Genomic DNA, 15,900 nt, shown 5'->3' with positions numbered 1-15,900 from the left:
TGCTTGATGCTCTCTTGGTATAGCAATGGAAGGAAGTAGATGTTTCTCACCAAATGACTTGATTTTGAGTCCCTAGACAATAGGTTTGCATTTAAAATGCAGGATAATTAGAAAACAAAATATAAAGGAATATCATTTTCAGTTTTTGTTATAATTTTGAAAAAAATCTATAAAATAAAGCTGTACTGATATAGACCAAAAGCTAACATCATTTTCTTCTGAGTGGGGTTAGAAATGATTTCCATTTTCTCCTTTACGTCTGTGTTTTCACATGAGCTTACTAGTTGCAATTAAAAAAACTATAGTTTACTCATATTGTTATGTGTACATTTGATGTTCAGTTTCTTCTTTTGCAGAACTACAGTGAATCCCTTACTAAACAAACGTCACAGCGTATGTGGAAGGATGTTTTAAGAAAATTCCTCGGGGCTGGCGCTGTGGTGCAGTGGGTTAACACCCTGGCCTGAAGCACCAGCATCCCGTATGGGCGCTAGTTCGAGTCCCAGCTGCTCCTCTTCCGATCCAACTCTCTGCTATGGCCTGGGAAAGCAGTGGAAGATGGCTCAAGCCCTTGGGCCCCTGCACCCACATGGGAGACCTGGAGGAGGCTCCTGGCCCTTGACTTCGGATCAGCGCAGCTCCATCTGGGGAGTGAACCATCGGATGGAAGACCTCTCTCTCTCTCTCTCTCTCTCTCTCTCTCTCTCTGCCTCTCCTTCTCTTTCTGTGTAACTCTTTCAAGGAAAGTAAATAAAAAAAAAAAAAAACATGTTTGCTTGTTTCTGTATCTTGGACAGCAGCAAAAATGTAAAGCACTTTCAGCATTCTTCCAGGGTGAAATCAATTTTTAGTGACCCCCTGTGCAATGAAAATAAACCAGCTGTTCCAAAGGTGTTAGAGATTAGATTAAAAGAGTGGTTTTTAGAGTGTGGTGCAGACTTGTGGGAGTCTGAGACCTCACTGGAGGCCTTGAAGTCCAAACTATTTCACAGCAATGCGAAGCTGTCCTTTCCCTTGTCGCTTGCACTAACCATATGAAAGCTGCAGTGAATAAACTTGTTGGTGCTTCAGCACAAACCAAACAAGAGTTCTAAACTGCACTAGCGCAAAACTGTACTCGTCGTCCTCTTCTTTGTTTATCAGCCAGAATTCACCATAATAAACACAAATTCTAGTTTCACTTGATTATCCTTGATGAAGTAGTAAACATCATTAATTGTATGAAGTTTGCATCTTTGAATGCATGGATTTTTTTTTCCCATGCATGGGAAAAATACATGGAACATTTTTGTCGCACACCAAAGTACAAAGTTGATAGAGAAAAAAGCATTCATGTGATTGCTTGGGCTGACCTGGTTCTTTCACAAAGCACCATTTTAATATGAAAGAATGATTGACAGCCATACTATTATTCCAGCTTAAGTATTGGGCATATGTGTTCTTCCACGTGAACAAAGTGAGACTGTCATTCAAGGTAAACACCTACCAGTGTTTGCTGCCAATGATAGAGCTCAAGGTGACTCAAAATTATAACTTTGGAAATTTTTCATCTGCTCCTCACGCAATTAACAATATGCCCAGTACTTCCTAATACTTCGACTTTTCTAATGAGATTGGTGGTGATATTGATAAATCTGAGCTTTTAATATTGGCTCATGGAATTTGGACATTCTGAATTGTGAGCCGATATTTTCCAAATGACCAAAGCATCATATTACAAAATCAAACACTGGTAAAAGAGCCATACACAGACAGGGAGATGGATGTTAAGGTAACAGAGTATGAAGCATGCATTGATATTGTTTTTCATTCCACATTGAGGCTGACTTTTACCTGTCTTGTTTCAGTGTAATATCAAAGAAGAATGTCCTTAGTCACTGGAAAAAGCTGTTAGATGCTTCTCTTTTTTCCAACTAAATTTCTATGTGAGGTTTGACTTTCCTCATGGAATTCAAGTAAAAACGATTGCAACGGTTTTAAGTGCAGAAGCAGGTACAAGATCCAGCTATGTTCTATTAAAGCAGATGCTTAAAAGATTTATAAAAATGTGAAAATGTGAGAGTGCAACCCTATTTTAGAACAGAAAACTTTCTGAGTTGTTTTTGTTTCGATAATAGTTATTTTTCATTAAAAGCATGTTATAGTCGTATGCAATGGGTTTTTGATTTTAATTACTAGATGAATCAACACATGTTTCCACTTGCTTTCAGCTTTGCTGTCTAATATGGTGATTATTGACAGGTACACTTGAGTATAACCCATGTAAACTAAAGCTTCGGGGATCTTAATTTTTAAGTATAAGGCAGGGTTGAGATGTGAAGTGCTTCAGGACCACTAGATTCCAGCAACTAGGGAAACGTTAATAAGTGTTAGTGAGAGAAAGAAGAAAACTAATACTTTTTTTGAATCTCTAGTATATCCTGAGTCATTCAGCTCTTGTGGTTTCCCTGGGGAGAGAGGGGGTCACTATCATGACCATTTATAGGGAAAGAGACCGAGCTCAAAGAGCCCATTGTTTGCCCAAGGTTATGACTTAAACCCAGGTCACAAAAATTCTGTGGCTCTTCCCTCTGACTTCTCACTGTCTTCCTAATACGGACGGTTTTATGCTATAATTATAAAGTTTAGTTCAATCAAAAGATTGACGTTTGGGGTTTAGTTTGATCCGTGTGTGCTTGTGTGGGAGGAGTGGTGCTATCTGGACAGAGAAACTGAGAGAATTAGGGCAGTCAGGGAAAAGGAAAACATAACCATGCAGAAAAAACAAAAACAAAAACAAAAAGCTTGCGATTTAGCAACTCTGATGGTAAATTTCGCCAGCAAGAATGACAGGAGGGCCCTTGGGAAATAGAATTCACTGAGCCCCCAAGAGATCAACTACATGATCTTCCTTTGGGGCCCCACATGCTGTGCCCTGTGCGGCGCTCTGCTCTCTCCGCACGCACACTCTGTTGCTGCTAAGCACCTACTATTTACTGAGAGCTCATCATTCATGGTCAGGCCCAGTGCTCGATGTTCCTGTTCCTTGTCTCAGCCAAGCCTTACAGTTACTCTGTGTGATCAGTCTAGATATTCCAAAAGCATAAAGGAAGCAACTGTACACTTGAGGGGTGAACCTACCCACCCACAGCTGCATTATGAGTGCCCAGATGAATCAGGGCTGCCTGATCCAGGGCTGCCTCTGAAGCCCCTTGGGACTCACCCCCTTGCCATGTCATGTGCTGGCTCCCCCAGAAAACTGCTGCTCCTTTGAGAGTGCGGACCAGATCTTTCTGTTTGTGCTACCAATGCTTGGTACATAGTTGCCGCTCAGTAAATTAGTGTTGAGCCAATGAATGAATGAATGACAGAGTGACATAAGAGCCATACTGCTTTCATTTTCTAGAAGCCTGATTAATAAGCTTATTATCATTTAAAGCAGAGAGAGAGAAAGAGAGAGAGAGAGAGAGAGAGAGAGATCTTCCATCTATTGATTTACTCCCTAAAATTTGATTAAGGACAGGGTCTCACCATTAGGTCAAGATGCTGGGCTGCCAATTTTGCAAAGCTTTCCAACCTTGTTAATTTTAATTTTTTTTCCTGATAACATTCTCTACTGATTGTCTCCCATGGAGTTATTGCACTGCATCTTATCTGTACCTGTAACAGGAAGGATGATTTTAAACACACCCCGAGGCAGAGGTAGCACACTGTCATTCTAGATGGAACTGTTCTTGTCTTTGTACTGAAGTTCATTGCAGGAGAAGGACACATACTATGTCAAAGTAATAAATATGCATTTTAGACAGGTACACTATTTATTATTTTAAAAAGATCAAGAAACCTTAAAAATGCTTTTATATCAGATAATAAAAAGATTGTTTAGAACCAAGCTTGGGTGTTGGCGCAGTGATATAGCGGTAAAGCTGCCGCCTGCAGTGCCAGCATTCCATATGGGCGCCTGCTCAAGTCCCAGCTGCTCCTCTTCCTATCCAACTCTCTACTAAGGCCTGGGAAAGCAGTAGAAGATGGTCCAAGTACTTGGGCCCTTGCACCCTTGTGTGGGACCCGGAGGAAGCTCCTGGCTCCTGGCTTTGGATTGGTGCAGCTCAGGCCATTGTGGCCATCTGGGGAGTGAGCCAGCGAATGGAAGACCTCTCTCTCTGTCTCTCTGCCTCTGCCTCTCTCTAACTCTGCCTTCAAATAAGTAAATAAATCTTAAAAAAAAAAAAAAAGAAAGAAACTCCCCTAGGGGAGGATCACATTCTAAAAAAGAAAAGAACTAAGCTTATTTCCTTTTACAAATTAATCAAATAATAGTTAATAATCAAACCTTACTATTTATTATACAGTATTTTCAAGGGTACAAGTCATTAAAACACTTGATGGAAATCTGTGTTCAGTGTTGTAGAAACTGCTGGAGACCTCTCTAGTATCTGCTTTCCTTCCTTACTCACAAATTCTGAATTTTGGAGCGGCGTGTATTTCCTTTGCCACTAGCTGCAGTCAGGTGTAACTTAGTTTGGGACAATGAGAATCAAGTCTAAGACTCTGGGTAAAGTTTCTGGCAAAACTGCTTGAACTGGGGAAATATAATTCAATATCCATTAATAATTAAAAAAAAAAACCTTTAACAAAATAAGGAATGGAAGGCAACTTCCTTGATTTTACAAAGGAAATTTAAAAAAAAAAACAGCTAACAATATAAATTAATGGTGAGAATTGAAGCGTAGTGAACATAATATCATGAACACACCAAGGCTGTCCTCTCTCACCACTTCTATTTAAAATTACACTGGAGGTCCTAGCCAGCACAATGAGGCAACCAAGAAAAATAGGCATAGATATTGAAGAGAAGGAGGTTGTTATTCACAGATAGCATGATTTTGTACATAGAAAACAGCCAAGAGTCTACAAAAATCAGACTAGAATTAATGAGAATTTTTTTGAGTTTGCAGAATACAAAGCAAACACAAAATCAATTACATTTTTCATGTTATCAACAAGCCATTGGAAAATGTAATTTTAAAAATCCCTAGGAATAAGGGAAAAATATACACTAGAACTCTTCTTTGGAAACAATAAAATATCAATTGGAGAAATTAAATGAGGTCTAAATAAATGAAGATACCTGTCATGTGAAATAACTTGAAGTTTCAATATGTTCAAGATGCCCAATCTCCCCAAATTGGTCTTCAGTTTCAATGAACTCATAATCAAAATACCAGCTTATTTTTAGAAGAAATTGCCAAGGTGACTCTAAAATTCATATAGAAATGCAAAGGATCTAGGATATCCAACACAAAGAACAAGATTGCAGGATTTTTGTAAAGCAACAGTAAGCAAAACAGGGAGGTATTAGTAGTTACATGGGTATATTCATTGGATCAGTGAGATAGGACAGAAGGTCCAGAATTGGACCCACATGTAAACACTCAATTGCTTTTTAACAAAGACATCTAGATAATTCAATGTTGGAAGGAAATTCTTCCTTGACAAATAGTACTAGAACACCTAGATAGCTATATTGGAACAGAAAATTAACCTAGATAATTTTTTCCCCTTACTCCAAACACAAAGCCAATGAAATAATTGGCCTAAATGTAACAGCATTAACCATAAAATTCTAGAAGAAATCATAGGAGAGAACTTTGTGACCTTAGGGTAAGCAAAAACTCTTTAAAACAACAAATTTACTAAGCAAAAAATAAAACATTTATAAATTGTACCTTATCAAAATTAAAAACTTTTACTTGATAAAAAACATTGCTAACAAAATAAAAATACAAGAAATAAACTGGAAGAAAACATTTGTAAAACATATTTGACAAAGAATTTATATCCAGACTATATTTTAAAAAAACTTAGAGGTGCCAGTGCTGTGGCACAGAGGGTTAACGCCCTAGCCTGAAGCGCCAGCATCCCAAATGGGCTCCAGTTCAAGACCCGGCTGCTCCACTTCTGATCCAGCTCTCTGCTATGGCCTGGGAAAGCAGTGGAAGATGGCCCAAGTCCTTGGGCCTGTGCACCCACGTGGGAGACCTGGAGGAAGCTCCTAGCTCCTGGCTTTGGATCGGCGCAGCTCTGGCCATTGCAGCCAGTTGATGAGTGAACCATCGGATGGAAGACCTCTCTCTCTTTCTCTCTCTGCCTCTGCTCTTTCTGTGTAACTCTGACTTTCAAATAAATAAATAAATCTTTAAATAAGCAAAATCTTTTAAAAAATGAAAAGGACATATATACAATTCAGCAATTCCAGTCTAGGTTTCTATGTAAGAGAAATTAAAAACATTTTTGTATGGAGACTTATATGCAAATGATCATGGCAGCATTTTTCATGATAGCAAAAAACGGAAAACACCCAAATGTCCATCAATGGAAGAATGAATAAACAGAATGTAGTAAATCCATACAGTAGAGTATCAATTAAAACAAAAAGGGACAAACTCTTGATACAGACATGATCATGAATAAATACAAAAAATATTATGCTGAGCAAAATCAGACACAAGGTACTACACACTGTATTACTCCATTTATGTGAAATCCTAGAGTAGGTAAATTCAGTCTTAATTATAGAAAGCAGAACGTAGTTGCCTCTGAAGAAGTAGAACTGACTGTCATGGGGCATGAGGGAGGTTTCTGAGGTGAGGAAACATTGGGCATCACGTGTTGAGTGTGGATTACATTGGTGTGTTCAATTGCCAAAATTCATCAAACTCAACACTTCTGTGCGCATTTTAGGGCTTGTCAATTATAACATCAAAAAAGTTCATGAGGGGGAGAAAGATGGTGCCCCTTTTTTGGTCTGTCTCCTCTCCCCTTTCCTCCTTTCTTCCTGCCAGGAATGAAGAAGTGATAATAGCACCCCAGTAGACTTCTTGGATCATAAAGATAAAATTTGAGTGGTAGAAAGGGCCCCGCCTGTTGTTGGCACTTAGATTTTATCTTTATGGTCCAGGAAGACTGCTGAATTGCTAGCCCTAAATTGCCTTTCTGTGGACTTGTTTGATGTAAATGAGAGAAAAACATCTCTCTAAGCCACTTGTAACCAAACATAACCCCTCAGAGTTAGAATCAGGGATAAATTCCTTTCTTAGTTATTTTCAGTTATGTTAGATTATGGTTGGGAACTGCCCCGAAATATCTTTAAATGGCATTGTTACAACTTTATTTTTTTATTATACAGGTGGATGCCTTTGGCTTATAAAATTATGAAAAGCTAACATGTATTTGGAAAATCATTTCCTATACACTTCACACATACCAGGCTTGGCTTCGGATCAAGCCAAATCTCAATACAGATCACTGGAGAGTCATGCGGCCTCCTGCATATTACGAACCTCTCAGAACTTCTGTTACTACCTCTGAATATAGGGCTCATGAAGCCTGCTTTAACCTGCTGTGACAGTGAAGGCTGAATGAGGCCATCTTATGTAGAGCCTTGAGCACAGGGTCTGGCACAGAACAAATGGTAGTTCTTTTTCAATAGAAGATTATTAAATAATTTGATTTTGAACATATCACTGATGTACAGGTAAGCCATCACAAAGCAATTTACCTCAACCATCACCTGCATAATACATGGTGTTAATAGCTGATTATAGCATGTTATAATGGAGCAAATGCCTCATTTCCTTTTGAATTTAATAGTAGTGAAGGCTGCAAAGGCCTTTTCCAAGCAATAAGAGAACCCACATTTCCCAAAGTACGTCAGAGAAAGCTGCAACAATTATTATTTTGGCAGAAGTCAGACAGTGGAGACAGACAATGAGAAAGTATAGGTTACTGTCAAATAGCCTCAGAAAGCACAGTCATTAAATACAGGAAGTATCGAAGGGCTTGGGGGCTGGGCACAATCCAGTGAACCTACAGCAAAAGACTGGGTTCTCTGGTCTACGGAAGGAAAACCCTGGTTTGACCCATAGTAGCCAGCACAGAGGCAGACACTGCAGATCCTAGGGGAACGCAAGAGCAGAGCCATAGAGTTAAAATGACCCCACCTTGGCTGCAAAGAACTGCTGAGACCCGAACAGCTGAGGGAAATGCCAGGGCGGTAGCAAGTTCCTGGCGAGTGCCCTCAGAGCAGGGTATCTCTACAGAAAATCAGTGCACAGAGATGCCAAGGAATCGTTTACTTACCTGCAAGGGTTGGCGATCTCTTCGGGTGTTGTTTTCATAAAGGGGGAGACGGGCTTTTCCACAAAAGAGCCAAAGCCCAGTCTAAAGTTGCTGGTTAATTTAGACATCTCCTTGGAAAGCAGGGAGCCCAGCTCTTTGATTGTGTTGAGGTCGTCGTCCATGGAGGCAGAGAGATCCATGAGGTAATATAAGTCCACTGGGTAATCCTCAGTCTGGCGTACATGCACCTGCAGAGTTTGCTCACCACCTGCAAAGCCCCAGCAGGAAAAGCAAATCCATAAAAACCCACTGAGATATATATTTGTGACTAACCAATCACTGGGCCAGCTGGCTGTCTCACTTCAATTAGAACTTACTGAAAAAATTCATGCACTTTCATGAACAGCGTGAAAAAGTGTAGACATGAATGAGCCGCTGACAATATTTCAGCAGTGAGTTTAGCATACCTGAAGGAGGTATAAGTTAGGACATTTTATATCTCCTTGGGAGAACTAGCATCCATTTAGATGGGAGATAAGCTGAATTTTTTTGTGTGTCGTTTGAGAAAAAGAAAACCAAATAAGAGGGAGTTAAAATCTACATTACAGCTCTTGAGAAAAGTAAGGCAAGCCTTAACAACACTTCAGTAATTCAAATGGTTCCCACTAGAGAAGACTTCTTTAGTAACATATTTGGGTGCAAATGGCCATTGTGAATTAAAAAAAAAGTTAACCAAGCAATTTTCTGTTTTCCTAAGAATAAGAAATTTGTGTGATAATAATCAATGGTCTGTAATATGGTACAAGATATGTTGGTGTAGTAGCAGCAAGTATTACCACAGAAGACATTAGATTGGTTTACATGAGCCAACACAGAATAGAGGTCCCCTTTCTTCTGTTATAACATACCTGGTCTCAATTTAAGAATCAAGCTTTGAGGTGCAATCTGAACGATGTCAGAGCTATTTTGCTGTCTGCCTACACTGAGAGGCTTGTTTTTAAGTATTTCTACTTGGGAGACAGGGTTTTCAATGAAGCTTAATTGACATCCTTTAGCTAAAAGGTTTGCCGGGGTATCACACCTTTCACCAACTCCAGATGGATGGGTAAAGTTCTGAAAAAGAAAAAAAATACAGTAAAGAGAAAAAGAATTCCAGCAACTACATATTTTGATATGCTTGTCATGCATCTTGCCGTACTATCACATCTTCCCATGACTGACATTGTTTATAGGTCCAAAGTGAAGTGATGGCTGAATACCCGGAGAAGTATGCCAGTAAAATTGGGAGTAAAAGTGGAGTCAGAGCCTTGATCACTGGGTTCCTAGAGTTGGTGTCATCCTGTGAATGCGTCTGTTCAGGACAACCTGTGGGTCACTGGGATTCTAAGACTATCCAAGCTCTCTAGTGTGTCTGCTACAAATGCTAGTGACAAAGAGACTTTCTGCCTGTTCCTTTAGGGCAGGGATTGCGACATCTCCTTATCGAGCTCCCTGTACCAGTTTGGGTCTTTGGTGTGTTACTCTCATGTAACAGTATTACTTCATGACGACTGACATCTTGGGGGCTTTAAACTCAGAGTCATGACGTGTTCTGGAAGTACGGACGGGAAGTAAAACAGAAGATGGTTTTAAAGTCTCCTTTTCTAGGTAGGACTCAGGGGTTTCCCAGGCCCCTTTTGATAAACCCGGATAGCAGGGGCAGTGAGATACTGTGTCTCCCAGCAGAGATGTGGCCATTGCAATTCTACAATACCCAGACCACGGAGCTGGAGCTGGGGGATAAATACTGTCTTATCTGATAACCAGGGCTGCCCTAGGACTGGCAGAAGGCAAAGTTGAACTTGGATTCTCACGCTTAGAGAGCACCAAACCAATGTGTCTGTTTTTTTCCTTACCCTTTAGAATTCTAAACTACTCTTGCTGTTCACTGAGTAGAAAAGTAACATCTCTTCTGAAATTGATTTGTGAGACTACTACTTATTTATTGGTCTTTGCCTATGCATATTTGAGGCTCTGGGGCAGGCATGGCGAATTCCAACTTCCCAGGGTGTCACAAAGGCCAACAGTGGCTGCTGGAGGCCTGAGACTCCCCCTCACCACAGTGACCTTGCACTCACAGCCTTTACCAAAGGATCAGAGGTGATGTTAACCAAGGAATTTACTTTCTATCTGCTGTAAACAAAGACTTAATCTGCTTTTTGCTCCAGTTATCTCAGTTAATATCCTGATAGCTACTTTGACTCTTAGAGTGACTTCTTAAAATAATCTGACCTAAATTTTGACCATAATTTGACTCTCAAGTGTCATCCGCAAGTAAAGCTATCCATGGTAACACAGGACCCTCTCTTAAATGAATGCTAAAACAGTGCACTTAAATAAAATTCTAGACTGATTCGTATTATGTCTTTGACTCCATTCTGTCTTTTTAAGAGAGTCAATATCCCCTCAAATGTGAATTTTGCCCTCATTGTATGTTTTAATATACTGCTTTTGATATATGAGCTCACAAAAGCACACTTTCCTTGAATTCTGCTGCCCCAGCAGTCAAGGCATTGGTGTGGTAGGAGCCAGGTCTAGCTTTGTTTCCCATTGAGCATGCTACTCAGCTCTTGCTGAACTTGGCATTTGTATGGTTTGATTTATGTTTCAATTCTGTTTATGAGATCCAGTGGGCAGAGACTTGTTTTAAGATCCAGAAAGCTAATGCATATCCCTTTTCCATGAGTCATTGACAAATTGCTCTATGGGGTAACGGGACAGGCAGTGACTTTGGATGTCTTGTTATATATTTCCCAATCAACTTCAAACTACATTCACATAGTTTTCAGTTTGACCAGATAAGGAATGGCTGTTTGGGGCTTTGTTATCTGTGTGATATAGTCACTCAGGTCATGAAAATGTAATTTTTAAAAGAAGTAGACCATATCTGAACAGTAATGCTTACCCCAAACACTTCTCTTAGAACTTAGCAATGGTTCAGGAAGGATCTTGCTTATGAGATGGCATGCAATAATGTATAATATTATATATGTCAAATGTGTTTGACTTTAGAAAATATCACCTCCATCATTTCTGATTATTTAGAGGGCTCCACTATAAGATATAATCAGTTAGAAATGACTTTAAAATAAGAGGAGGAACCTCTTTTAAATAAATAATTCTGAGTTAAGTCCCTTTTCAAAATAACATGACATCCACCCCTTCCACAAATAGGTTTTCAAAGTGATTGTATGAATGGCATTTTGAACCACCAATGCTTATATTGTCCTTTCTTGATATGCTTTTCCCATATAATCCTCCAATAGGCAGGACATTAGCAGAGCGAACCCTGAGGAAATTAACATATGTGTAACTATATAATTTTTAAAAACAGGTTGAGGTCAGTTGTCTTACCTCCTGAGAACACCAGGCGCACTGCGGTCCAAGGAGCAGGCAGTCCTCACAGGTCTCTGCACCTCCCAGGGCACAGCCACCTGTGTTCCATCCAGCAAGAAACAAGGGGTTAAGAACACTTTCATTCATTTTGTTTATGAGACTTACCCCTCTTAAATTATTTGAATAAAACCATAACAAAGTCTGTTTCAGTCTTTACAGATCAGTTCCCAAATGTTAGCAATTCACCTGAGAGTTTATATTTTATATCTATCCCATTGAAACTATGTCTTATAGGAGAAAAATTATTCTTTTTTCTTATGGTATGTAAATATCTAAGCATTCACAAGTACAGAATACTAATTATTTTTATTCACTCTATGACACATAAATTTTTAAAATTATTTACACTCATAAAACGCACTTCACTCTTAAATGTGATATTTCTGCTTTTGAAATAAATCCTTTTTGTCCCGCAAGATTACTCCTAAGTGAAAAGGCTTATACAATAAACTAGAAACGTTTCCAAAATGGTTGTCACGGTGGCATTGAGAAGTCTCATTGTGCAGTAATGCTGTTTAATTCTCCTCATTAAAATGTCTATGCAACCTTTGTATTTATTTACCTTAAGCCTGGAGCATTCACTGTGGGAACAGCTCAGTGTTTGCCTGCAATTTGTTAAAGTGTTCTCTCCGTGGCAAAAGAGCAGTCAAACAGATCAAATAAAAAATGACTTCAGATCTAGTTTCTGAGCCAAATGACAGGTTTGTCAAGCACACCACGAAAGCAACATTACAGAGAACTCAGGTCTTACCTTGTACGCACTCATTCCTTCCCAGAAATAGAAAGAACAGGCAAAGCAGTTCAATCCCCATTCGCTTCAGTTCTCGCTGTGCAGACGGATTAAAAAATGAATTACCTTCCACGTTACAAGACTAAAGCGGAATATCGGTGAAAGTCTTTCTTTCTTGCAGTGCAAAATTTAAATACTACTTACGCTGCTTTGAAAAGAAACTTGAGATGTAAGTTAAGAAGTTTTCATTAAGACTGAAATGAAAACAGAGGCTACCTGGACAGGTAAAGAAGAAAAGCTGTATTTGAAAGCAACTTCAACATGATTTACTTCCTTGTTCTCCTTATAAGGAAGGCAGGTGTACGATCACCAAGAAGGTGGGGAAATTCATTCAGAAGAAATTTTTGTGTAAATTCTGTTAGTCTCTCTGTAGTCCAGAGAAAGTTTAAGATCTGTAGTGAAATATTGATTAATGAAATGTCAGAGCAAATCAAGTATGATTGTGTCTACAATAATTTCCATTTAATGTAAATAGTAACTATGTGAAATGAAACTCAAGTATTTAAGTTATATGTAAGGAGCTCATAAATGAAAATACCTGAGATTTTTGTATTCCATTGTTAAATCTTTTGCAGAAAATGGAAATGAACTCTGAAAAATAAAAATATATTTTTTACGATCAAATTAGAAGGTAGGCTAGGGAAAGCAAAACACTGGGTTTTTCAAATTGGATGAAAGATATTTTCCCATAAAAATATATTGTATTTAAAATGTGATACTATGGGTAGACACTGGCACAGTGGTTAAGAGGCCACTTGGGACACCCATATCCTTTACTGGAGTGCCTGGGTCCCATCCCAGCCCCACTCCCAATTCCAGCTTCCTGCTGATACACACCCTGAGAGGCAGCAGGTGATGGCTCAAGTACTTCGGTGCCTGCCACCCGTGTGGAAGACCCAATCGAGACCCAGGCTCTTGGCTTTGGCCTGGCCCAGCATTGGCTGCTACAATCATTTGGGAGTGCACCAGAGGATGGAATATCTCTCTGTGTCTGTCTCTGTCTCTTGCTGCCTTTCAAATAAATTAAAGATAACTAAATAAATTTAAAAAGGTATATCAGAAATAGATACAATATGTGAAAATCAAATTATAACAGAATAAGATGATCTCACAACAGCAAGTTTGGAAACAGAAATAATGGTTCACAGATTCTGAATCCCTCAGTTTAGGGACCAAATTCTCTTTCCAAGGTGCTGTTACAGCTTCTAACTCACATGGGTACCTGGCACATAGGAGATAGGGATTTATTTGTTAAATAAAAGATTCACCATTCAAAAATCCATATACAGTCATCGTCACCCCTTTAGCTCCCTCCCCATCCCAGCGTATTCAGCAAGTTGTTTTGGGATTTGTAGGAACTGCAAATAGGTAAGAATCCAATACTCACTTGGTCGTTTTCTGAACTGTCTGCTCTTAGACAAGCCTCTTTGTGGCTGCACTTATGTCCTAGGAGATTATCTTTTAAAAGTGTGTTTCTAGGCAAACACATGAAACCTGCAGAGAAGAAAACTAATTATAGACTGTGTAAGTTCTTCTCAGCAGCTGAGGTTCAATTTTGAGCTCCATGATGCATTAGAACCTGGAAGAATATGGCAAGAATCCTGTCTTGAGAATCCAGAATTAATTAATATGTTAGAAAATACGCCTTTTGGGAGGGAAATACAGTTATATGAAGCCTGTTTAGCTTGAACAAGAAAGATTAAGACACACATTATTTGTGTCCCTGATACTGTCTCAATTTTTAAATCTAGTATTAGCTATTATTCATTCATTCACCCATCGATTCATTCAACATGTACTTACTCGGCAATTACTTCGTGCTCAATATAATTTGTCAAGCAGAAAGTTTTGTCAGTAAACAAAATCAAGTTCTTGACTTACGTAACACATCTAGGCTGGAGGACAGTGGGAGAGATCACACTGAAAATCAGTAATCAGTGTTATGAAAAATATACAGATACTTCAAAAAGTATGTGGAAAAATAGAATTTAGAGATAGGCTTATTTTGGTGCAAAAATTTTGGAAATACATACATACTTTTTCCCCCATAATATGCATTATCCATGAAGTTTTGAAGACCTCTTGTATGCATGGATTCAAATTGTTTTGTGCCAAATACACTAATATTTTTAATTTCATTCTCCACACATTTTTTGAAGTATCCTCATAACAAAACCAAATAAAAAGAAAGGGGTAGGGATTGTTGCTGTTTTATTTAAGATAGTCAATGAGGCTTTTCCTCATTCCCTGTCATCTGACAGAGTCCTTGATGATGGACAGCAAATCACAGTGAACACACCCTGAGAAAGACCCAATGCTAGGCATTTTCAGAGTAAGCAGAGTATAAGAAGGGAGAGGGGTGGTGATCTGATTTGGCAGAGGTCAGATCATATGTGATCTTGACCTCGATTTTATTCTAGACACATGGGAGTGTCATTGGAAGGCTGAAAGCAAAGGAGGAATGATAGTTAGTTTTAATTTTAAGAGAATAATTGATTGCTCTATACGTTACAGTTGTATGGGGCAAAATAGGAATTTATGGCCATTGGCAAGGACTAAAACAATGGTGGTTGGAACCAGGATGTTGGTGATGTATGAGGAGAAAGAAGGTCAGATTGAGGATGAATTTAGAAAAGACTATGTTTAGGGGTTGCTTGTGGATGTGAAAGAGAGGGAGGTTTGGGGCTGAGCAACTGAGCCAATGGCACTCTGCACTGGAAGGGGGTTGATAGATGAAGGCGCAGGCTTCACGTGGATGAGAATCAAGAACACAATCAATTTGAGATGCCTCAGAAGTCAGCAAGTGAAGATGCCAGATAGGCAGTTTTTTATCCGAGACTGGAAATGAGGGCAATGTCCAAGCATAAACTAAATTTAGGGATCATCAGCATGTATTTGACAATATGAGACTGATGGTGTTCAAAGATACAAGGCTGACAGAAATCACCCAAGTAAGTAAGTGTAAATTGGGGAATGCTCTGAGGACTGAACCCTGGGGCTACTGGTATCCAGAGAGCAGGAGGAGAAGGGTCCGTTCCAGTCCAGCAAAGGGAGCTGCTGTCTAAAGAATGTTCTGTCTTGCTAAAAAGGAACCTGTCTTTGCTGGATGGTAGCTTTCCAAGTGTCTCTCTCATTTTTGTACATCTTGCAAGCAGAGAGGCTTAGATGCCATTGTTTGAGACTATCTTTTTGAGGATATGTGGAAAGTGAGTAACTCTTGATAATAGATAGTGACTCTCTTCAGGGCAAAGAGAAAATGACTTCCTGCTTTGGAAGAAAGGGATAGTGTCATTCTCCATAATAAAGAGTAAGAATGTTTACTGCCCCTTATAAAAGGCTCGGGTTCCCTGAATCCATGTTCTACGCTAGCAGGTGTCACTTCTTTCCTGTAGTGTCATCCTGTGGGAACAGAGACTGGAGAACTGGTGACAATAAGTGCTGACACTCTGGCCACTGCTGTTGCTGTGAAGTATACAGTCATTTATCTCTGACCAGACATCTCATGTCTATAAGTATCCATGAATCCGTAACAAGTTGATGTTTTAGCCTGCAAGCTAAAAGGTGAAAAGCTCAGA

The 15,900-nt window shown here is 39.3% G+C and overlaps 1 protein-coding gene across 23 annotated transcripts in view; it reads right to left on the bottom strand.

Moving 5' to 3' along the window:
• ITGB6 (integrin subunit beta 6) overlaps positions 1 to 15,900 on the bottom strand; it is a 142,703-nt gene that overhangs the window by 69,257 nt on the left and 57,546 nt on the right. For 8 of the 23 annotated variants that reach the window (XR_016230843.1, XR_016230846.1, XM_017342883.4 and 5 more), the window contains 7 exons: positions 13,713 to 13,819; positions 12,864 to 12,916; positions 12,470 to 12,717; positions 12,287 to 12,362; positions 11,494 to 11,573; positions 9,009 to 9,213; positions 8,122 to 8,368 (listed from right to left, as the gene is read on the bottom strand). Coding sequence is in view for 11 of the 23 variants with exons in the window: in XM_017342883.4 (XP_017198372.3) it covers positions 8,122 to 8,368; positions 9,009 to 9,213; positions 11,494 to 11,573; positions 12,287 to 12,347 (593 nt within the window). In the remaining 12 variants the exon portion in view is untranslated. The remainder of the gene's footprint in view (positions 1 to 8,121; positions 8,369 to 9,008; positions 9,214 to 11,493; positions 11,574 to 12,286; positions 12,363 to 12,469; positions 12,718 to 12,863; positions 12,917 to 13,712; positions 13,820 to 15,900) is intronic. The other 15 variants (XR_016230845.1, XM_070070782.2, XM_051849510.3 and 12 more) reach the window with 3 other exon arrangements.

Source organism: Oryctolagus cuniculus, chromosome 3 (genome assembly GCF_051225735.1).
Source record: "Oryctolagus cuniculus isolate XC-2025 breed Fujian yellow rabbit chromosome 3, ASM5122573v1, whole genome shotgun sequence".
Classification (NCBI taxonomy): domain Eukaryota; kingdom Metazoa; phylum Chordata; class Mammalia; order Lagomorpha; family Leporidae; genus Oryctolagus; species Oryctolagus cuniculus.
Note: the sequence above shows the minus strand (reverse complement) of the source record. Positions and strands in the feature narration are given on the sequence as shown.